Source organism: Schistocerca serialis, chromosome 9 (genome assembly GCF_023864345.2).
Source record: "Schistocerca serialis cubense isolate TAMUIC-IGC-003099 chromosome 9, iqSchSeri2.2, whole genome shotgun sequence".
Classification (NCBI taxonomy): Eukaryota; Metazoa; Arthropoda; class Insecta; order Orthoptera; family Acrididae; genus Schistocerca; species Schistocerca serialis.
In genome coordinates, this window is record NC_064646.1 from 295,125,220 (window position 1) to 295,149,543 (window position 24,324).

Genomic DNA, 24,324 nt, shown 5'->3' on the forward strand with positions numbered 1-24,324 from the left:
TTGATGGCAATATCTTGTAGGGTGCTGTTGTTGCGAGCGATCCTTTCTTTCAGGAGTGCTAGTTCTGCAAGGTTCGCAGGAGAGCTTCTGTAAAGTTTGGAAGGTAGGAGACGAGGTACTGGCAGACGTAAAGCTGTTGGTACCGGGCGTGAGTCGTGCTTCGGTAGCTCAGATGGTAGAGCACTTGCCCGCGAAAGGCAAAGGTCCCGAGTTCGAGTCTCGGTCGGGCACACAGTTTTAATCTGCCAGGAAGTTTCATACCTAAACTCTGCAGCCATTGTGAAGAATGCGATATTTTCAGTTATGCTTGGCAGTGTAATGCCTGAATAAATTGAACCTGTGATTTGTCAGAGTAACAGACAGCAGTTTCTAGATATGTGTAAGAGATTTGCAGTGAATAATAAATTGTCTGTGTTCCAAATTTCAAAAGGGGGCCAAATTCCCCCACTTGGTCATCCTTGCAGATGACCATGAATAGGACCCAAAGCCTGTTCTAAATGTTGGTAATGACATTTGTGTTGCACACATCAGGTTTAATAGTTGGAAGATATTGGCACTGCTTTAGTCTATAGGCCAATAGTGATAGCAGGGAGAAAAGGCAGAAGATGCATCTAGGCCATCCATAACCTTGTTACACTTAAACAATTAAGATTCATTGCTAGAAACAGATCATAGTACAAGGCATATCTGCATATTTCTGAGTAAGACTATCACAGCATTTATTAAAGAATTTCAAAATGAAATCTGGTATCTTAAAATTTGTTTTAATCTCTTTTGAACAGTATACTCAGGAAAAGCTAAGCCTTTCATATCCTCATGCTCAATGCTGTAAAAATTGTCACTGCACTTTGTTTTGTCAAAATATTTACTGATGACATTGTATAAACTTATTAGATCTGCAATTTGTCTTGTAGACTGTAGTATTTCATTTACAAAGCTGGTTTCATGCAGTAAAAACATGTTATAATCAAGAGCTGGCTCAGTCGATGATATTTTTGGATGGAAATTATGTGTAAGAGTTCCTTAGACTTTCCTGTTCGATTACATATTTTCAGTTTCAACATAGTCTCTAGACAGTTAGAAACACTTTTCCAAACAGTGGCACAGTTTAGTGAAGTGATATCACTCTATCTCAGAATCAGATACTTACCATTGAGCTAGACATTGTTTATCCTGCCCTACTGAATGTTACAAATATAGAGATGAAAACATACCATAGAAGTGGAAAAAAAGTAGAAATGTGTAGTTTTGTCAGATCTGTACTTGCTTTTTCGAGTATATTTGTGAAACTAACTCTACTTCTCACAGTGTTTGAAGAAACTACTGTCAAGTTATTTATTATGAAAGCCAGTCAGTCGTTGAAAAAGGTTCTCCCATCTTTGTTATATTTTAAAATTATTTTAATAGAACAGTCTAGATCACATGCAAATTGTGTATATTTCACTTGGTGACCAGTTTGGTCTTAAGACCATCACCCTTTTTTTTTTTTAACAAGACTGTTACATATTATAAGCTGTCAAGGAATGAATAGAATCATATATGCAAAATAATATAAAATAGATGGCTGATGTACCCTTGGTGACAGCAGGAGCCAGTGATGTGGAGCAAGCCATTCTGAAGAGCAGAGTGGAACACTACTGAGTGGTGCTCGGTCACTCAAGATATTATAACAGAAGCTCTGCCCACCATCTCCTGCATAACATCACCTCTAGCCAATAGTAGAGAGCATCCAACTGAGGCTGCAACATCTTTGGCTGATAGCAGTGCATATCGACTAACATTTGTCTCTGTGGTAACCAGTTGGTGTCCTGCCAACAATCTTTGCCAAACACATGTTGATAGCCAGTACCTGTAGTGGGCAGCACGTATTAAAAGGAGACAGTGTCACTGGACAGAGATGTTCTTCTCTGTTTAAAAAGGTTTATAATATGCATCTTTTATGTGTATTCAAAATATCTCCAATTCTTTTTCCGTGATTTTCCTATGACTTTAGCTTACAATAATATACGTTTACAATCAGTTTTCATAGATTATGGTAACAGCCCTCTACTGTTGGCTAGTGGCAGCGTTACGCAGGTGACGCTGTGTGGAACTTTTTGCTATAATATCACCATTGACTGAGTTCAACTCAGCAGTGTTCCACATGCCTCTTCAGAGTTCAGAGTGGCCCCGCTCCTGCTGTCACCAAGGATATACCAGCCATTTATTTCTATTATGTGACATGTGTGATTGTATTCATTCCTCGACAACTTTCAATATGTAGTACTCTTGTTTACAGAGTAAAAAAGAGTGGTCTGATGATGGTCTAATAAGAGATAGAAACCATTAATAAAGTGAAATATGAACATCTTACATGTGATGTAGACTGTCTTGATGAAATAATTTTAATACAGTTTTACCAGTCGCTATTTTTTCCTAAGGAAAATGTCCAAAAAATTTTGTTTTATTTGCAGATGTAGTATACTAGGATTGTTAATGGGACTTCACACACCATATTACAATTTGCTTCATTTTGGTACTGCCAAATGTTGGTGTTTAATATATGTGCAGTCTACATCTATCAGTCAACCTCCATACCTTGATTGGGTGGTAATGGATTGCAAAAAGTTCAGCAAGGATGCTGTGTTCATGCTCAAATGAGTGATTCACATAGCATGGTTTATTCTCGCAGTAAGACATGTAGAGTTAGTTATGCAATATAACAGCATTAACTAACAGACTGGAGAAGTTTGCTTGGGCAGTTACTTCCATGATTTTTTGGTAAATCGAAAGTAATTTTTAACTGCGTATTCTTTAACTGTTTATGTATAACAGACAATTTCTGCTTCTCATTAGGATTTTGGACTGGAGAAAAGACTGGACAACAAACTGATCGAGGCAGCAGCTCCTGTATTGGCCGGTACTAAATCCAGTGTTGATATTGAGATGAACATATGCAATGAGGACCGTGCATTTGCTTCTACGCTCAGCTACCAAATTTCAATGTAAGTATAATGGTGACTGCAATGTGATGGGGGCAAAAACAAAAGAGACAAACAATCAAATGCAAAAGAACTTTGCAAACAGTTTTTTTTTTTTCTGTGGTGGTGGTGGTGGTGGTGGTGGTCAATAATAGTTGCAGGAAAAAAGTGTTATCGGTTTAATTTGTGCTGGGTTGAAACTTATATCATAAAGGCAGGTGGCCACTTGTGCATTACTGTCATGCACTTGAGTGAGAGAAACATAATGAAAATATGGAGAATGGACAGGCAAACAATAATCGGAAGAAAATACATAAGAATGTTGTACGATAACGACTCTCAAAAAATTATTCTCTGGACTGCTGCCTGGCTTGTACTTTATACAGCTATGTAAATGCCTAAGTTAATGCAGTATGCATGGAATTTGCCTGTATCGAGAAATGGAAGGAAAATGTCTTTTGGGGGGGGGGGGGGGGGGGATGTTCATTAGCTGTGTTACGAAATGCACGTTGTGAACACACTCTTGTGGTGAAAACTCTGTTCATCCCCAAGACCCAGAAAACAGTAAATACAGTCGCACAGGTAGATGCCATGTTCCTTAACTTCCAGAAGGTGCACAGTATAGGTCTTCACTACTGCCTAATGGACACAATACAAGTGTGTGTAATATCAGGTCCAATGTGTGACTGTAGTGAAGAGTTTCTAGCAAATGGAATGCAGCATGTCGTTCTTAACAGATAGAAATCTTAAGTGATAAAAAATGTTACACGATCATTCCTTCCCACAATATGTACAAATGACATCATAGATAACATCAGAAGTTCCATGAGGCTTTTCATGGATGATGCTGTTGTATGCAGAGTCATCACAATGCAAGAAAACTGTAGCAGAATGCAGGGAGACCTGCAGAGGATTAACGCTTGGTGTAGATAGTGGCAATTGAACTTCAGCATAAGCAAATGTAATGCAATACATGTACATAGACAAAAAGACCCATTATTGTAGGATTACACAATTCTCGAACAGTCACTGGAAGCAGTTACTTCCATAAAATATCTCCAGACACATCTTTGCTGGTCATTGGGACTTAGTTCAAAGCAGGACTGATTGCTGAACACAATTTTACACCAGTCAATGACATTAGAGTCCGAAGAAGTGTCTGGAGACACCCTGGATGGTAGTGGTATACCAGCTGACTGTCGTCTGCTATGTCGCCCGACAGCCAGGAGTGATGGTCCAGGGTGCTATTTCTTTTCAAACCAGAACCCCTTTGGTTGTCATCTGTGGCATCCTTACAGTGCAGCACAGTTTTGTTGCCGTTTATGGCATCCCATCCTGGGCTTACATTTCAGTAAGATAATGCCCTCCCACATTCAGCAAGAGTTTCTGCTGCTTGTCTTCATGATTGCCAAACCCTACTTTGGTTAGCAAGGTCACTGGATCTCTCTCCAGTTGAGAACATTTGAAGCATTATGGGCAGGACCCCCCAACCAGCTCATAATTTGATGATCTAATGTGCCGATTTGACAGACTTTGACATGGTATCTCTCGGGATGACATCTGAGAACTCCATCAGTCAATGCCAAACTGAATAACTGCTTTCATAGGGGCCAGAGGTGGACAATCAAGTGATCGACCTCTCCAATTTGTGGAGCTCTTTACCTGGAACAAGTCATCCGTTTTTTTTTTTAAACTGTAATCGTTCGTTTGTACATATATATATCACATCTACCAACGCATAGCATTCACTGCTTCCATTACTCATCCCGCAGGACATAGTACAGCGAAACATTAACAAATGTATCAGTAGGTCACACAGAATACTATAAAATAACATCCTGTTGTTTTTATTTTATCTGACACGCCTTTTCTTTGAAAGATACAGTGAATCTCAACTGTGTGTTGTACCCCAGTGTTTTTGGAATTTCAAACCATAATAACATCTTTCATTTACCTTTCAACTGATCCACTCCCCAGTTTCTAGTGACAGTGATGTATGAGGGACTTTACACTCCAACATTCCACAGTACTTTTTTTCTCTCCCCCCCCCCCCCCCCCCCCCCCTTACACTTACTTTTCCTGTATTTTTATTTGTGATAATGACTAGCTTTTAAATTTTTTTTTGTCACATCACTGTTTTGTTTGTCTTGCAGGAAATTGGAGATGAGGGACTTCCTGAACACAGCATAAATGTGAAGCTCAGAGGGTCAGCAGGCCAGAGCTTCTGTGCTTTCATGACAAAAGGAATTCATGTGACACTTGAAGGAGATGCTAATGATTATGTGGGCAAGGTAACAAAGGAAATCACAGTATATTGTGTTAAAATCACATACAGAGCTTTGATGGATGAGTCTTGAAATATGAGGCTAAGTAGATACTATCCCAAAAGATGTCTGTGCTAATTTTTGTATTCTGAATTTAGATTTCTGATGGATACTAGTTTTTTATTTTAATGGTAACCAATGTATTGTTTCCTGATCATTATGCTATTGAAACCTTGAACTTGTTTGAAAATGGTCATAACTGATCCTGAAGGACAAATCATCTGTAATTTTTAAACTTTCTTCTTACAAAGTGCATTTTAGAGAACTTTCAGTTCAGGAATTTAGTGCATTGCAGTAAGTTAGTATGAAATTAAACAATTTTAATATTTCAAGATTCAGGAATGATAATCCTAATCCTGATGTTATTTTTTTCTTTCACAATAGGGTTTATCTGGTGGTGAAGTCGTCATCTTTCCTCCAAAGACTTCTCCATTCAAGTCAGAAGCTAATGTTATAGTGGGAAATGTTTGCTTGTATGGTGCTACAAGTGGAAAGGCATTCTTCAGAGGAATAGCAGCCGAGCGCTTCTCAGTGCGAAATTCCGGAGCTGTCGCTGTTGTTGAGGTAGGAATAATGAGCTTAAGTGCTGTGAAGATTGTCTTTGGTTTAATTCTCCAAAAGACACAGAGAATACAATGATATGTAACATGGAAAAAAACCTGTTTAGTGATAGAATGTGCAGTCTGTCATAAAGTATGTTATTGCAAATGACATTTGGTTGTCATTCTTTGCTGAAGATGAGAATCAGATCTGCTCCATTTTAGCACACACATTCCAGCTGCTTCTTGTGCAGACTTTGAAATTCTTGATGTATCACATATTGGTCATATTTTATACTTTGCCTGTGGGTGCCAGATGATAAATACAAGGATGTACTGCCAGATGATAAATACAAGGGTATAAAATATTCTATCAGGATATCTTCACAGAAAGGACCGGAAAAACTGAAATCTGGAGATCATGTAGCTTCAAAACAAATGGCTAATGGATTCCACAGTTACACACTCAGATTTTCTCATTTCCAATTGATGCCTTATAAAAGCTCTTTTTTTCCTTCAAAAGAAACTGACATGTTTAATTACTTTAAAACAGAAATCATACAATGGTTATTGTACCTTATATCTTCTAAATAACATGGGAACTTTATTTTCTTATGTAACGAACTGTAATGACATTCTTAAACACTTCCATTGTAATGTTTAAAGACGCACATATTGCTTTCTGAAAGTTCATGTCTGAGACATTTGTATGCTGCTGTATTTCATTAATGAAATTAAGATAACAGTTTATTAAACATTGTCTCTAATGGTTAATTTGTGTATAACTACAGGGTGTTGGTGACCATGGTTGTGAGTATATGACGGGAGGCTGTGTTGTTATACTTGGTCTAACTGGTCGCAACTTTGCTGCTGGAATGTCTGGTGGAATAGCTTATGTTTTGGATGTTGATGGATCATTTAGGAGGTATGTGATCACCACTTTGTTTTTAATGTGTTACTTTTTATGTTTTGGGATTTAAGTGTAAATTCCACATCCATTAGGTAAAAAATGGATGCTTTTGAGTAAATATATCCAGCTAGAAACTGATTGGAATGAAAATCTGTGTCCTGTGAGAGGATTTGGAAAGTAATTTCACTATCATAAAATGTAGGTCTGTATTTATATTAAAATGAAAGAATATAAACACTAAACTAGTTTTTTCAGTGTAAGATCTAAAATAACAACTCTCCGAACCATGCTGTACTTTAATAATCCTATTCTTTCACTTGTCCTAACTTGCTATGCTTTCATAGTTGGCTGGAGGAATTCCTGTAGACAGTTTCCTTTGTGCTGCGAGATATGTTCAGGAAAAGCATTTGTGTAAATGATTATCTATGTAATGGCAGTTGAGATTGAGCTCTTTTTGTTGTTCCTCTCTTGAAAAGCTGTAATGTAGAATTTCAAGCCTCAGGTTTTTTTATGCTTTCTGAAATTTAACTTGTGTCCTATTAGGACTTCTTCAGCAAAGAATAAGGCTTCATCTTGTTCTGGAAGGTATTGTTTTGAAGATAAGTAAAAAGGGAAACATGAATCTGAAATCTGCAAGGTAAGTTAATTTGTTGGGTTAGAAGCACAAACTTTATTGATTAACAAATATCCAGTTCCTCTAGTAAAGATGTCCCAGTTCATGTCAGTGTTTCAGGAGTTTAAAAATAATGTGAGAAGACTTCAAATGTCAGCAAGGGGTAATTGCATATCATTATACATTAATTGTAAATAATGTCTATTGATACAGTTTTGTTAAGAAACTGTATAAGCAGTATGCAGACTACACTGAAACATTTTAGAAACAATGTTAATGATTTTTGGGAGAATATTAATCATTAAAAGTCAGAAGTGTTTCTGGCATCATGTAATGTTTTTAAAAGTAGAATCTTTCTTAAAAATTGTCTCCACCAACTTCAAATAAGTTTCTTTTTTTTCTGAAAATTGGCTAATATTAACCCAGGAATTGTCATGTTTTCTTCCAGCAAATGCAACATGGAGATGGTAGAACTATTGCCACTAGACCAGCAGGATGATATAGATTACGTCAAAACCTTGCTTCAAGAATTTAAAGAAAAGACAGGATCACTTATAGCAGCAGATCTTCTTGACACATGGCCTCAGCCAACCAGCAAATTCATAAAGGTATGTAACCTCTCACTTTGTGCTAAGTGAGTACATTGTTCAAGAAATGTTTTAAGTTCTTAAAGTCATTTTGCTGTTGTATAAAGGATTCTCACAGTTTATATTAATCTTAATTTTTCTGTCTTGCTGTTAGGTGTTCCCGTATGAATATCAGAGAGCTTTGCGGCAACTGGCTGAGGAAACGAAGGCTGCTCAACCACTGGTAAATGGAGTAACAGAGCAGGCTGCTCCAGCAGCTGTTCCCACTGATGGTGGAAAAGTGCGTGACATTGAAGAAGCCATTGCTGATGGTGCAATGGAAAAGAAGCGTTTGGACATGATACTGGATAAAACTCGGTGAGTTAGCCTTTCCTCCCCTCTAACAGTATGAGGGTATGTCGATAAACAAAATACACCCTATTATTCCAACAATCCCAGAGAATGTCACAGGAGATCGTCTTCATAAAAAAAAAAAAAAAACTGACCTACATTGAGACTTCCTGGCAGATTAAAACTGTGTGCCCGACCGAGACTCGAACTCGGGGACCTTTGCCTTTCGTGGGCAAGTGCTCTACATTGTTTTGTAACTTTGAACAAATTGATGTTGGTGGTGGGTGTGTGGTTCAGTAAGATTAGGCCTGATCTCTCTGAGGAGTGGTGTGCTTGGCTGATTTAGCCCCTTTTCTGGTTTTATCTAAGTTCCAACCAATCACAATGCTCCAAAGAGTCAATTGGAACTTCAGAATTTGGATAAATTAGTGTAAATCAGGCAATATGGACAGTCATTTGGTGGATGTTATTTTTTTAAAAATGTAAAACTATGCAGCATTCTTCATAGGGATAACAACTGCTGGTCTACTCACATGAATAGTTACTGCCAAACTGTGGCTAATCACAAACTCTGCCACCAAACTGTTGAACATTTTGGACACAACACCACCAATTAGTTCAGTAGTTGCTTCAGTATCCAAATCACTTTGATTCTCCCTACAGCACCAGATCCTCTGAATTACTCACATGGGAACTGTTCTTCCAGCGTATTTATTTGGAGAAGAATGAGCACTCTAGTAAGGAAATTAATAGAGTTTTGTGACCGAATAACAGGAGGCCTTAGGACAACGACAGTATACAGCGATGGAAGAACACGGTTTCTCTTCCGTTCATGAAAAAAGTAACGGATCAAATCGGCAAGATTTTAAGGAAACATAACGTTCGACCAGTTTTCAGACCAAGCACTTGGTTCTGTTAAGGATAAACGTCGTCCTATGTCTGCAAGTCACGTATACAAGATTCCATGTACATGTGGTAGGGTCTACATTGGAACTTCAAAGAGAAGTGTGAATACATGGTTGAAGGAACATAAAAGTCTTCGCTGACTAGGGAACACAGACAAGTCAGCCGTGGTGGAACATGCTCTTGAGTCGGGTGATCACGCAGTGAAATTTTCAGAAACTGAAGTTTTATGTCCTATGACGAACTATTATCCATGGCTATATAAAGAAGCCATCGAAATATATAAACATGGGGATAATTTTAACAGAGAAGAAAAAGCTATGAAACTCAGCGATATATGGACAGTAGCGCTACAGAATCGATGAGAAGTATTTTTCTTTGATGTACTACGATCGATAGTTATATTTCATCCTTGACAAGGTTTATCTCTGCTATCACGTGAAATCCAGACCACGCCCACTTTCCACAGTATTTAGGCTATTCTTCGATGTCAGACTCACCTGTCGGCAAGACTCGGCACAGCCAGGAGCGCCTACGAAGATGTCCAACGTAGCTTTGGACAAAACGTCAGGGACAGAAGAGTTCCATGGACCAAGGCCATACAACCCAGTAGAATTCTCGGCAGCAAAATACAGAATGATACTCATATCTCAATGTACAGTTGACTCTAAACTTCAGTGTACAGTTTTGTTTTCTGAAACAGATGGCACTGCTGTATGTGATTAAGATGATGCTGTCATTATAAGCTATGGTTGCAGAGTTAGACTGACCAACATTGCACTCTGACATAAGTAATTTTCCTGCAGTGTTAGTATATGGAACTTCTTAAGGGGGTCTCTTCATCGACATCTCTTAGTCATCACTTCATCAAGCAGCGACTGTTCTTACTTATGGTTCTGTCATGAGGGGCACCAACTTTGACATGGAACCTCATTCTTTGGGTGACACCACAAGTAAAACTTGGAACTGATATGGAAGATGTAGTTGATCCAGTATTAGAGCCACCATTCAACAGAGCTTTGGAAGACTAATGATTAAATAAAGCAGAAGCATGAAGATAACTTCACTTAGGAATTTCTCAAAACATTGAAGAATTTGGGAAACAAACAATTATTAAAGTTCATGTGTTGAATTTATGATGTAAGAGACATACCATCATACTTTCAAAAATATCTTCCACACAATACTGAGAATAGGAAGGGCAGATAAGCGCAAAAACTATCATGAAATCATGTTAACAGCTGATGCATCAAAGTTACTAACAAGAATAATGTACAGAAGAATGCAAAAGGAAATAAAATATAAGCCATGTGGTGATCAGTTTGGCTTTAGGAAAGGTAAAGGCACCAGAGCGGTCATTCTGATGCTGTGCTTGATCATGGAAGGAAGCTTAAGAAATGTGAGGGTATCTTTATAGGATTTGCCAACCTAGAATAAATGTTTGACATTGTAAATTGGTGGAAGATGTTCAGAACTCTCAGAAAAATAAGTACAAGCTGTAGGTAGACACAGGTAATGTATAAAACATACACAAACCAAGGGGCGACAATAGGAATGAAAGACCAAGAACAAAATCCTCAGATTTGTAGTATGTAAAACAGGGATGCAGTCTTTCACCCCCCACTTTCAGTGTATGTGAAGAAGGCACAATGACAGAAATAAAAGAAAAGCTGAAGAGTGGGATTAAAAGGAGGGTTAACGAATATCAGTGATAAGATTTGATGCTGACACTGCCATACTCAGTGAAATTTGAGGAGGACCACAGTACCTGTTGAATGCAATGAACAGTCTTAAATAGTACAAAATAGGGTATGAGGCTGAACAGAAGAAAGATGGAAGTAAAGAAGAACAGCAGAGATGAGATTGGTGATAAACTAACGTTAAAATTGGTGACTGTGAAGCAGACAAAGCGCAAGAAATCTTCCACCTTGGAAGCAAGACAACAATGACTGACAAAACAACAAAGACAATGTAGTCAAAAAGGTCCACTAGTATCAAATATTGGCCTTAAATTAGAGAAGAAATATATGAAAAGCATTCTGCACCAGTGACTTGTGGACTGTTAGAAAGCAGAAAAAGAAGAGAATTAAGAATCTGAAATGCACTGCTGTAGAAAAGTGTTGAAAATTGTGTGGGCTGATAGAGATTGGGAAGGTTCCCTCCACAGAATCAGCAAAGAAAGCAACATTTGGAAAACACTGAACAGAAAAGTGACAGGATGAAAGGATATAAGGGAATAAGTTCTGTGGTTGCAGAGAGAACTGTAGAGGGTAAAAACTGTTGGGAAAGGCAGACTGGAATACATTCAACAAATAATAGGGGATGTTGGATGCAAGTGGAAATTTGAGATGAAGAGGTTAGCACAGGGGAGAAAGTCTTGATGTGCTGCATCAAACAAACCATAAGACTGGTGGATGTATAAAACAGGACTTGCATCTGGGTCATCCACAGAGGAATGACCTATGTGGTACGTGGTTCGGAGAGAGGTTGGCAGTTGCAGAAACTAGGATATTGCACAAGTTGTATGGTATACAGAAATTTATTGTGCTATAAGAACAGAATAAAACACTGGAATTATCTTAAAATCACATGATACATGCAGATGATGGTTCTTGAGGAATATGTGACAGGAAACTAAATAAATTACACAAAACGGAGTTCTGGGCAAGACATATTTTAACACTGAATATTAATTTAAGTGTTACAAGGCCTTTCCTGAAGGTATCCTGTACAGAAGTAAAATGTGGACAATTAACAGTTCAGGCAAAACAGAATAAAAACATTTCACATGTGGTGCTACATAACAATTTTAAAAGTAGTTGGATAGACTGAATAACTAATGAGGAAGCAGCAACAATATGAAAAGGATAGTTGCTGCTCATCACACAGAGGTGGTGTTGAGTCAGACAGGCACAAGGCACAGTGAAAAAGACTGCTAAACATTTAAGCTTTTGGACAGCATGCACGTGCCCCCCCCCCCCCCCCCCCCCCCTCCACACACACACACACACACACACACACACACACACACACACACACACACACACACAGAGAGAGAGAGAGAGCTTATATGTTGAGCAGTCTTTTCCACTGTGCTTGTCAGCAACTCAGTGCTTCTCATGTATTGAGTAGCAATCTATCATTTTCATACTATTGTTAATCCCATCCATGATTTTCCATTGTTTAATGAAGAAAGGACGAAACTGTGGAGAAAAGATTGTTATGACACACTTGATTAAAAGAAAGGGGCAGTTGATGGGACCCATCATTTAAAATCAAGAAATTGTCAGTTTGAGTAGCCCAGGCTTAACGTGCATGTGCGAATGAGGGGGAAGGGTGAAGGCCAAGGCTTGACTACTGTAAACAGATTCAAATATATGTAAATTTCAGTAGTTAAGCAGAGATGGTGAAAAAACTTGCACAGAATAGACTAGCTACATTAAATCAGTTTTCAGACTGAAGATGACAACAGTGACGATGACAACATCACCGATGCTACAAATATGCACAGACAAGAGAAAAATTTTGATTATTTATTTACCTATATTTTGCAGTGGGGGTGGGGGAGGGGATTTCCAATATTTGCATGTACAGCTTGTCTTCTTTCCATACACCTACAAAGTAAATGGCACTCATTGGTATGAGAACCAAATATTCTGATGAGCAAAAGTAGTGTCTTCTCAGGTATGTTGGCCTGAAAAGTGGTTTCACACATGTGACTACCATTAAGTGGTTTCTGAATATAGCATCGCATTCTTTGGCATGAATTTTAGAAAGTGTGTGTGTGTGTGTGTGTGTGTGTGTGTGTGTGTGTGTAGCAGTGTTCCAATTTAAGAATGCATTTCTGTTTCAGAGGGTTTGTCAAATATAAACGAGAAACTGGTATGTACCGCCCAGCTGAAAAACGTCAGAAGGACTGGGAGGAAATTTACAACTTTGCCCACGTGCGTAAAGGTTTGCGTGTGCAGGCTGCTCGCTGCATGGAATGTGGTGTTCCTTTTTGCCAGAGCTCTCATGGCTGCCCTCTTGGTAATATCATTCCAAAGTGGAATGATCTAATTTTTCAGTCCAACTGGCGTGAAGCTCTCAATCAACTTCTACAAACCAACAATTTCCCAGGTGAAGAGTTACTTCATAGTGGCTCGATTTTATTTTTTAAAAAATGTCATTGAAGTGTTTCTGTACATGCAATATTCTGTAACAGGAATGGTTGAATATGTCTGTTGCAATTCTTCATTGATTCCATAGCCATTTCTTTTTCTCTCCAAGTTTTGTGAATTTGAATGGAACAAAAATTGTGCAGTTTCTTTTTAACAATGTGAAATGGTTTGAAGAGGAGTTTTTCAAGACTCTTGGTGTCATTTGATAAAATTATTTTTGATAAAATTACTGCTTCACCTTATGAAGATATGAATACCATTATTTTCCCAGTTAGCACTAAAATTTTTGTATAGGATTGTTATCCAATAGATTTTTCCAGTTTTGTCAGGATGCTTTGTGTTGCTTGAATTTAAATTGGTAGAAGATAATTTTTGTATATAGTTACTTTTAAATCCTGAATAGCAATAATCGTTATTAACAGCACCAATAGCAGCTCAGTCAACACTGTGTTGTTTTGTGCATTTCAGAATTCACTGGAAGGGTGTGCCCTGCACCATGTGAAGGTGCTTGTGTGCTAGGTATTAGTGAACCACCTGTGACAATAAAGAACATAGAGTGTGCAATCATTGATCATGCATTTGAGCAAGGTTGGATTCGAGCTGAGCCACCAGCTTTCCGATCTGGGAAGAAAGTAGCTGTTGTTGGATCTGGTCCCTCTGGACTTGCAGCTGCTCATCAGCTGAACAAGGTTGGTTTGCATTTTAACTGTACTCCTTAATAATCAAACCAATTTACCTTCTGCATAGCTGTCTCACAAAATCATCATAATCCTTCAAGCGATGGCATTGGGTAGCCCACCTCACGGTGTTGGGGGTATATGTTGTCAATGATTCGACGTGCATACTGCATCTCTGCCTCAGTAATTAATGAGACCAGTACTAGATGGCAGTGTGATATTTTCCATTAGCCTTTCTTTATACAAAGGTTTCATATTTTTATTGCATGCATCAAATTCTTAAACATGGTTTATGTTTGTTGTAGTTTATCACAAATCGGCTGCATAGGTTGGGTTAATTGACAGTGAAATTATGAGACTTTTGATTGAAAGTGAAAATGGAGATTAGTTTATTCTTGCACTATCAAAGGGATTGTGGAACTTACAGATGATTCATCTGAGTGGAAGGAAATCAGAAATAGTTCTGCTCCCCAAATAATAATGAAGGCAGACTGAAACAGAGAATTCGTGCTACAGAAATATTGCTAACTTAATTTGAACTGAATTTTTGTGAGAAAGTAAGTTTATTCTTACATAAAATTAGCCTGAAATTTTTATATATTGAAGGTGGAGACATTTTATTTGTTTTAAAGGGGGGGGGGGGGGGCTGGCTGCAAAGAAGAACCATCATGCAGGTGCAAGACTTGACCAGAAAACCCATGTTCCTGTATTGTGCCCTCTGTAGGCTTTCATACTTGAAGAAAACACATAATTTCATAACTTTATTATGTTAAAACTGCAACAGAGGAGCTACTCATAGTCACATATCATATTAACCTTTGTTCGCAATACTTTTTGCAGACTGGTAAACATATAGCATTTTCAGTGTAGGCAGCATTCAATACACAAATCATAAGATACATACAATGAACGTTTCACAGTGTGACCTGTCAGGTAAAATGCTGTAGTTATACGTGAAGAGTAACCATAGATAGCATTTGTATTGTTGCAAACTGATTTAAATTGTTCACTTCCTTGAAACTACTGTCCAGTTTTATTTCCACAAAGTCTTAATTTTCTTGTGTGTCTACTTTCGCAGAGTGCTTCAGGTGATTCACCTAAAGTAAATTGAAGGCCTTCCTTCATTCCATATATGAAATTTGCTGTATTAAAATAACTTTCTGAAACTAGCGTGCCACACTCAATATACATTGTAAGGCTGTCACAGTGAAATGAATATCAATGTGCCAAGAAGTATGGTCATATGGGATGGGTTGGATTACTTCATTTCTTTCAGTGGCTAGGAGAAACAATGTAATGACTGAGATGTAATTGCACTAACAGTTGTTAATTGTAACTGAGTCAGCTAATCTTGATTTGATAGTTCTATTCCATAAGTGTGTGAAGTGGTCCGATGTGATAGATCACGTGTGACATTGTATTCTGCAGACTATCATCTTTTTGCCCTAAATCTGTAAATGGAGAATGGAATACAAACTCGTGGTTTTTTTTTAGGATTGTTGACAATGTGCTTGTACATCCAAGAAATTCAGTGTGAATGTAGAAATTCCCTTCATATGGTATTCTCATCCACTCCAATATTTCTAGAATGATAGCCATTTCATTGAGAAAGATCCCAGAGGGAGAAGTCTTATTATTAGGTAACATTCCCATGTGACTCAGGCTAATCTGTGGCTTTATTTTTCTCTCCACCTGTTTAAGAAGAATGTGTTATGGTTTTTTTTCTTCTGTTTTGAATATGTACTACATAAAGAGGGAGGAGACAGAGATTGGTAGGATAGATACTAAAAAAATTTGCATCTTAATTAGGAAAACTGGGAGGAAGCCCAGATTTGAGTTGAATATTGGTTGCAAAGGTAGGTCGCTTCAGTGCTTTCGTTTAATATACTGTCAGCAGTTCTGCTTTAGGATGGAATAAAGTTCCATGATAACCTTCTTTTGGCTGCTCAGATCACACCAACCTGTGCCTACTGCCCTGCATTCAAGTGTGAGTGTGGTGTAGCCTGTTTGATCCTGGATCACTTTATTTTTCAATGAATAATCACCATTGCGGAACGTACAGCTGCATGACACTTTTTACATAAAATCTGATGTAGACACATTTCATGTGTCGAATATATATTTAGATGTGCCAAAATTAAAGCCAGTAGGCATCTGCATTACAAATGCTGTGCCTGCTAGTGATAGGTTAGATAGTTAATATTGCAACAAAAACCTTCAAGCCTACATTAAAGATTTAATGTTACTTAGACAGGGCCACTGACACAGTCACATCACTCACTCTGAATACAAAGTGCTGTGGTTGCTTGCTTGCCCCCCCCCCCCCCACCTCCCTCTTTGTAGCTGCTGTTAATGGGTCCTGAATTGACTTTCATCTTCTAAGTATTGTAACTTTCTTTGCATGCTTTGTGGTTCTTTAGTGGACACATGAGTGAGGAACACATGTGGTTAATGGCAGAGAATACAGATATTAATTTATTCTACATCTAATATCAAATACTAAAAGTAATACATAACTTTGTTTGCTGTAGTTGCAGCGTCAGTTGCTAACAGTAGATTTGAATGTTGAAATACATACAGATGCAAAGTTTTGCGTTTCAGTCAGCATTCAGTAAAATGATATGATGACTATTCCATAGATGGTGAGCCCTGAGCATTATTAAAGTCTGTAAATGTTATGAAATGCCAGACACATAAAATGTGCTCTGTGCGTCAAAGTTTGAACTCGAGTAGACCCACTGCTGGAGCTCCAGAGAGGTTATGCTTGCATGTCATTGGCAGTGGTGTAAGTGTTTGTGATAATGCCCTTATGCCATGATGGCGGCTGTGTGAAACATGTCAGCATGCCTGGCGACCCATGAACCACACCAAGAAAGCTTCTTTTCAATATTAATTTTACTGAAACAGTAAGACTGTCACAATAAGAGTAACAATTTCAAATGTCAAATAATATCCAACTTAAATTCATACTCAAATCTCTCTTCAGTTCTGAAATTAAATTTACATGAAACAGTTCCCATTTTAGCACTGTTGTGAAGTTGCCTTTTCTTTTTTTGCAAGGTTATCAGTGGACTAGAATCCAGTCATACTCTCAACACTGGGAATTATCTTCTTATTTCTCACCTTCCACTAAATTCACAGTGTGTCTTACAAGATAGATGTTGATTACTTAGTTTTAAGTAAAATTCTCTTAACTTTTCTTTTCAATATAAACCAGGGTGTATACGCCCCGGGACAACAGAGAGATTTGGGAAAACCTGGGAATTTTTTCATCCAGGAGAAAACCGGGAAAAACCCAGGGAATTTTTTAGAATTCCGGGAATTTTTCATTGTTTTAGTTTTCAGTTAAATTTTTGTAATTTTGACTGGTAAGAACTGATACTCTAACAATGGATATTAGTGTATACCGCTATTGCAGAATAATACTTCAACAACAAAACATAATGAGAGAAAAAAACAAAAATAACTTAAATTGCAAAGAAAATGCGCCATATACAAAGACGGCACACAGTGCTCATGCAAGTGTCTGCCAACAGCAAAATGTGTCAAAGGCTTTAGGAAGACTATGCAATGCTTCATAACAACAAATTGCCTCCGATGAGCGTGAAGTCACAACTGTTTACATTAAATTTGTTTTAGAGTTAAGAGCGGGCTCATGCGCATGCACAGCTGTCACGTTTGAGTTGTAGATTCTCCTGCTTCTGGCTACAGGAATGTGGCTCTTGGCTGTGCAAGCAGTCGCAGCAAGCAGCTAGATGCTACCAGGAAAAGGGGGTGCCAAATTCATATTCTTGAGGAAAAGAACTTGTTTCACAAAGCACCTAGCAGCCAGCGCATATTTATCTATCGATTATTCATATGGGTTTGAAACGCTTCTCTGTTGGTTTTTGAACACATTTTAAGTTGATTTCTGAATGAATCATAAGTTGATTTTTGAATGTGTGATGTCTGTATCTGGAGAATCCTTGTCGCATCTAGAAATAAACTTTCCGCAGACAAAAGGGGACGGGGCTATACGAGCTGAGCGGAGTAAAGCCGAACGGATGAATGCCAATCACTGTCTGATTATGTGGTTTATTGGGTTTGTGAATGATCAGAATTGTTATAATTACTAGTGAAATCTATAGATTCTGACTACCAGAATGGAAATAAACGACTGACAGGAATAACAGGTGAGAAAGATTATGTATTATCTTCACGGTGTATCCAAGAAAATGAAATTTTGACAGAAAATTTTTGGCCAGATCGCTATACTAGTAAGGACTAGTTGCACAGTCCCCGGCTAGCAGCTGCTTAAGTTCTATTTTGGAAGTAAAGTGGAAAACGTGTTGAAAACATGTTGTACGAACATGTAATAGTGCCTAACTGGAAAATAATTGTGGGATAACTAAACATGTGATCCTGGCAGGGCTGGTGAAGTTAATCGGCAAACAAATTTTGACCATGGCAAGAATAGCTACAGTATTGGTGATGACAAGATTGTTTGTTAGAATGAGGAAGGAGAAGAAACGGGGACATCACACAAATTATGGAAGAATGAGACGATTCCAAATTTATATAAAAAATTTGTAATACTACTTTTCGATCTCGTGCTTGAGAAACTGATGCGTATGAATGAAATGTGAAACTCTTTCGTAACATAATGCTTTATGCTTTTAGTAGGCTTAATAGGTATTTCATATTGGTACTTCATGAATTATATTCTGTCTTGTTATAAACAGTCTCGTTTATGTGATGTGTGTTTCAAAACTGATGCAATGTTACAAAGGCCTATTTTGTTTTATTTAGCAGACAGTGACAAAATAGATATAATCAGATCTAGAAACCACATCGGACTTGGATATTATTTGTGTTAACAGCTTGTTCAGTATTAGAAAACAACATTTCGATTTTTCGTGTAGCAAAACATTTGACAAACTTTGATGAGGTAATAGATCCTTTCACAGAAAGGAAACACGCCATGTAAATCTGTAGCAAGATTAGGCAGAAAAAAAAAATTGCTAGGAGCTAAGGATTGAAGAAATGTGTAATTTCTTGCTTATCTCTTCTCTTTATTGGTTTTATGTATCCTATATTTAATTTTATATCACACGAAACAGCGAGTTATTAGCTAATAGAGTGCAAATTTTCTGGAGAGTTCTTGTTCTCCCGATTACAAATAATCCTATCCACTATTAACTGCAAGGTGGTGGTGTTTTTTAACCGGCCGACTGTGAGCAGGAGAGGCACCACAGGGCATTTCAATTTCCACTATACTGAATATAATTTGATGGCATCCATTAAAAAATTATACACGTTTTAATTCCACAGAGCGAAATACAGTGACATGCGATAGAAGAATGCTTTATGATGAGGTGTGGCACTGCACTTTGGCACACTTAAGACCAAATTATATGTCTTAACATTTCCTCGAACACATGTTCCAGACCTTTCAGAAAGATATGTGCAACAAGATGAGCTTATTTTTGAAAATTCAATTATTTTAGTAGTGACCCAGTTCACAAATATCGTAGATCCGGGGCTGATGCGCAGAGCAGTTAAGAGTTATAGCGGGTAGTCTCCACGTGACCCATATTTACATTTAGTGATTTCGCTGTTTCCCCCTCATTTACTCTCACGTCAAATGAAAACAAAACGGATGTCTGTGGCCGGGAGCTATCAAGTGAATTAAAATGCATTCACATAATTACGGAAGGCTAAAATATGTCACTAGTTTCAGATTTTATTTTATTTCCACTTTTCTGACAGTCGAGCATTAATCGCCTTGCAGAACAATGGAGTTATTTTTGTCTGTTTGCCAAAGAAATTTGACTTTTATAAACTTTTACCGCGGAGGCACTCAATGTATTTGAAACGAAATGTTTGAGTACACAGTACTGGCTAGTTTCAACTGTTTGCTGCATTTCAAGTGTACATTTTCATCTTCTAGCACATATGGTATTTTGCCATAATAAAGAACCAAACATGATACAATACAGTACTGGTGCTCCAAGACAATTTACATCCTGAAAACGACACTGAAAAGCTTAATATCAGGTCAAGGTCTACTTCATTGGGAATCTGAACATATGAATGTGCACTTAAGTATGCACTTTAAATGTGCACATTTTAGTATGGTTCACAAAATTCCAATGCTCTTGGAGTATCTTCTGATGTCTTGTTTCTTTTATGACATAATGTATGATCTTTTATTATTTTACACATACGCATACATATGGGCTTCCTACGTCATGATAGCTGCACATACGCGGTGTCGTCTGTTACCTGCACTCACTGGCAACTGCTGAAACGGACCCATTTCTAACAGGTCGTGGGAAAATGTTGTGAATGGTGGTTTGAAAACCGTTACTTTCAAGGTAAATATCCTTTTACGTAAGTTGAACTGTGTGACATACTATGAATTTATTAAGTAACAGAGCGTTTGACTCTCATTTAAAAATCAACTCTTTGATGACGGGCCATTTAGAATAATTTCGAACCCTGAAGATCAGACATTTATGTCATTATTAAACGTTTTACTGGCACATTTGTGTGATATATCTTAAATGTAACACGCGCAAAAAAGATAAACATTATAAGCGAAAGCTTAGCTTGTCTTGCAGCTTATTAATCTTGGAGACAAATATTATATGTGAAAGCTTTCCTTTTATTGTAGCGAAAGCTTTCCTTTTATTGTAGCGACACTATGCATATTAATTTAAACTACTAACTTTCTCTGTTTGTGAGTTCGTGCTACTTAACAGTGATGTTGCTGTTGGCTGACTACATCACGTGTTCTATGCTCTGAATACCCGCTGCCATCGGCTGGTGAGATCACGTGAGATAGGCTATGAGTGGCTTACAGATGCGCATCGCTATCTTGATTTCAATGATTCGGAAAGTAACATGCGGTGTTTGGTGGAATTCCAATGTATACTTTTGTAATATGAAAATACGCAGCGTATGTGTTGCTGCACATCAAAGATATTTCCAAAATGGAACCGTTCAAAGGATTGATAAGGGATAATATACTGTCACTTAAAATGGAAAACGCATGTTTTCACCCGGGAAAAGTGTATTTTTAACCGGAAATCTGGGAAAAATCCGTGAAATTTCCTCCCCCCCCCCCCTTTATCACATATACACCCAATGAACAGGAATGATCAACAACATGAAAAAAGTCTTTGTTATCTTTACCATATAGAGAGAGAATATTCTGAAATATATACTAAGAGAACTCAGAAGATTAACTTAGCCACATTCTTGTCTTTTAATGTAGCATAAATGAAGATTACATCATTGTGTGATATAAGGGCACTGGAGACACACGTGATCAAAATTGATGAAAGTGGTCAATATTATCTTGTCTAATGACAGTTTCCTGCGCAATGAATATAGCCATGCAGATCTCGCTTGGATGCTGCAAAGTTGCGCTGTGCACGCACACAGTGTACTTTTTGCCCACCATTATTCTTCAGTCTACATTGTGATGTAGGTGCCTGACGTGTTCACTTAGCCATTTGAAAGGCGCACACACACACACACATGTTGGGTCATACCCACAACTGCTTGCCTACATGTGAGTAAGTGACTAAGTGAAGCTGAGTTGCATGAAAAGCGAGTGATGGGGAACAAAATCCATTCTTAGAAAAGACAGCTAACTTGGAAAAATATTTAATTTCTTTTTCGTCATTACTGTGTAAAAACTAATCATGTTAATTCTGCCAATGTAAAATATATTTTACTATAATGTTAAATTTTGCTCAATGGAGCTCATTAACATGTCTTATTTCTTTACTTTAAAACTTCCTCCAATCAGTCAAGAAAAACAACTAACAGTAATTATTGTTAAAAAGGCAGAAAACAGTGTGTATGCATCATTGGGCAGTTTGTCCTCTGAACATCTTTGGCTCTTGCAACAAGCGAAACAGGGGCCAGTCTATACTATGCAGCGAACGAACCGCCGTCGGCCCGGTGGCGGTGGCGGTGGTGGTGGTGGTGGTGGTGGTGGTGGTGGTGGAAGCAGAACTAACTGCTTGTGAAAGAAAAAACAAGAAATTATTTAATAATAGTCCATTAGAACAAAAAATTGCAAAATTAGACATTGTCTGTGATTGTGCCTCTGACAAGGGTATGAACAATAGTGGCAACAGTTTTGTGACCCTACAGGATGCTGCGCTCTAGGAATTATATGCATAAAAAATACCAGAAGTTATTGAGTGAGTGATTGGTGGATGAAATGAGAGATGCTGAAACTAAGAGAAATGATCAATGTCCATGTATTGCCCTTACTAACAAGCACAAAATATAGCTTTGTTTTTTTACAAGTGCAGCTTGTAAGCGTGTCCTTGGATAAATTGTGTAAATAAATGTCAGACAGGAAAAGTTAAATGAAAGCAAGGAAGTAAACTGAAGTATATTTCTTTTTCTTCTTAGGCTGGTCATCTGGTGACTGTATTTGAAAGAAATGATCGCATTGGTGGTCTTCTCCAGTATGGCATCCCAACCATGAAATTGTCAAAGGAAGTTGTACAGCGCCGTGTCAATCTCTTGGCACAAGAGGGTGTTGAGTTCAAGACCAACATAAATGTTGGCAAAGACATTTCAGCTAAGGTAATTACTTCACCGTCGCACTATAGCAAGAGTAGCATAAATTTAATTTACATGTGGTTGCTGCACTTTATTTGTGTGATGAGCTTCTTGCACAAGAAAATGATGGGATGTCTATGTTTAAGATGTTTTCAGTTTATGGTAATGGAAAAAATGAATTATAATGCCGTATTTATTGCAAGTGTGTGTGTGTGTGTGTGTGGTTTTTTTTTTTTTACCTTGTGGCTGTTTCTTCATTTATTTAGTGAATTTGTCAATGTTCCCAGTATAGGAAACAGGCTATAACTGAATAATCCTGTAATTAACCTGCTAATCCAATGATTCTAGACCTGCATACATATTTTTTCTGTTGAGGGCATGTTCCTTGTAGTCTTTCAAATTACCCACTTTACCCAGAAGGCAGTGGCTTTTGATTCATTTCCTTCATTGTTTGGTGTGACTAAACTGCATGCTCCTTTATCCTTCAAAGCATTGAGTTCACAGGATACTCTTCATCTTGCTCCTATGAATGGTAAAAACTTTGATGGTGTCAATCGCAATAGACCAGGAGCAAGTCTTTTTAGAACAAGGTACTGTTACAAGTGGGGAATGTTCGAGGAATTTTAATTTTAAAAAATAGGCAAATATCTGAAATAAATTAAAAAAAAAAAACAAAAAAAAACTTGACAAATTAGATAACACAGAAACTATGAAGAAAGATGAAAAGTTGAAGGGAAGAAGCATGTAACATATATATTGTGTACCTAAAGGCAAGAAGGCTGGAACTGGTGCACGGATAATATTGCACAGAAGGTTTAAAATAAGTGCTTGTTGGTTTAGAGAATGAATTATTGTTATAAAGATCAATCAGGTAGATGCCATGGAAATATAGTAAAAGTTCTTGCACCAGTCGTATGAGAAATAAGAGGCAGAAAAGTCTCATAAATTGCTTCAAGAATCACTGAACATAATTTATAAATGTACTATTTAAATCTAACTAGACCTCACTGCTAGTACTGGAAAAGTAGTAATGCCTAAATTAATTTGATCACTTGGTGAACGTTAATTATATTCAGTGGAAAACTGTTGAGCCGGTGTGCTTTCATAACGCCAGAATAATTAATTATATTTTCATACACATCTGTAAAAACCTATACTTGGTAGTAGTGAGGTTTAGTCAGTAATAGATTGCAGCATTAAAAAGTGGGCTGGTATATTGATACTAGATTTTTTTGGGGGAGGTACTGCAGCATTAAACGTGAACTGGTATATTGATACAAGGTGTTTTTGGGTGAGGCGTGTGCAGAGACAAACCACTATTTTCTCACAGGTAAAATTAAATTACTCAGGAGATAAATTTTAAAAGGAAGAAAATGTATGTAATAAAATGAATGAAACTAGCAAAATTTAGTTAAGTCTAAAAACAGACAAGTTTGAGATGGTTTCAGAAGAAGATTAGACAGTATTATTAGGTGATTAACAGGTAATATAGAGCAGGACAATACTTCTTAAAATGGCTAATGAAGCACCTGGTCTAAAAACATGCTGAAATAAATAAGACTAAAAATTTTAAATGAAAAATTTAATAACAGTGCGAGTTGAAAAGAAAATAATCTTAATATTGATAAACAATAAGAAAATTGGTGACATTAAAAGGGGGATATCAGTACTTAGGAGATTCAAGAAAAGCAGACTAAGCAAGTTGGCAACTGATTTAAGAGATAGGAATATTAAATGATGGAAGTGCAAAAAC

At 37.5% G+C, this 24,324-nt stretch overlaps 1 protein-coding gene across 1 annotated transcript in view; it reads left to right on the forward strand.

Annotated features, from left to right (window-relative positions):
• The window catches only part of LOC126419846 (uncharacterized), a 360,616-nt gene that overhangs the window by 309,175 nt on the left and 27,117 nt on the right, over positions 1-24,324 (forward strand). Inside the window, 9 exon segments of the mRNA XM_050087100.1 lie at positions 2,836-2,988; positions 5,114-5,251; positions 5,669-5,848; positions 6,615-6,748; positions 7,795-7,954; positions 8,088-8,290; positions 13,020-13,285; positions 13,795-14,015; positions 22,419-22,595. Of these exon segments, the coding sequence (XP_049943057.1) occupies positions 2,836-2,988; positions 5,114-5,251; positions 5,669-5,848; positions 6,615-6,748; positions 7,795-7,954; positions 8,088-8,290; positions 13,020-13,285; positions 13,795-14,015; positions 22,419-22,595 (1,632 nt within the window).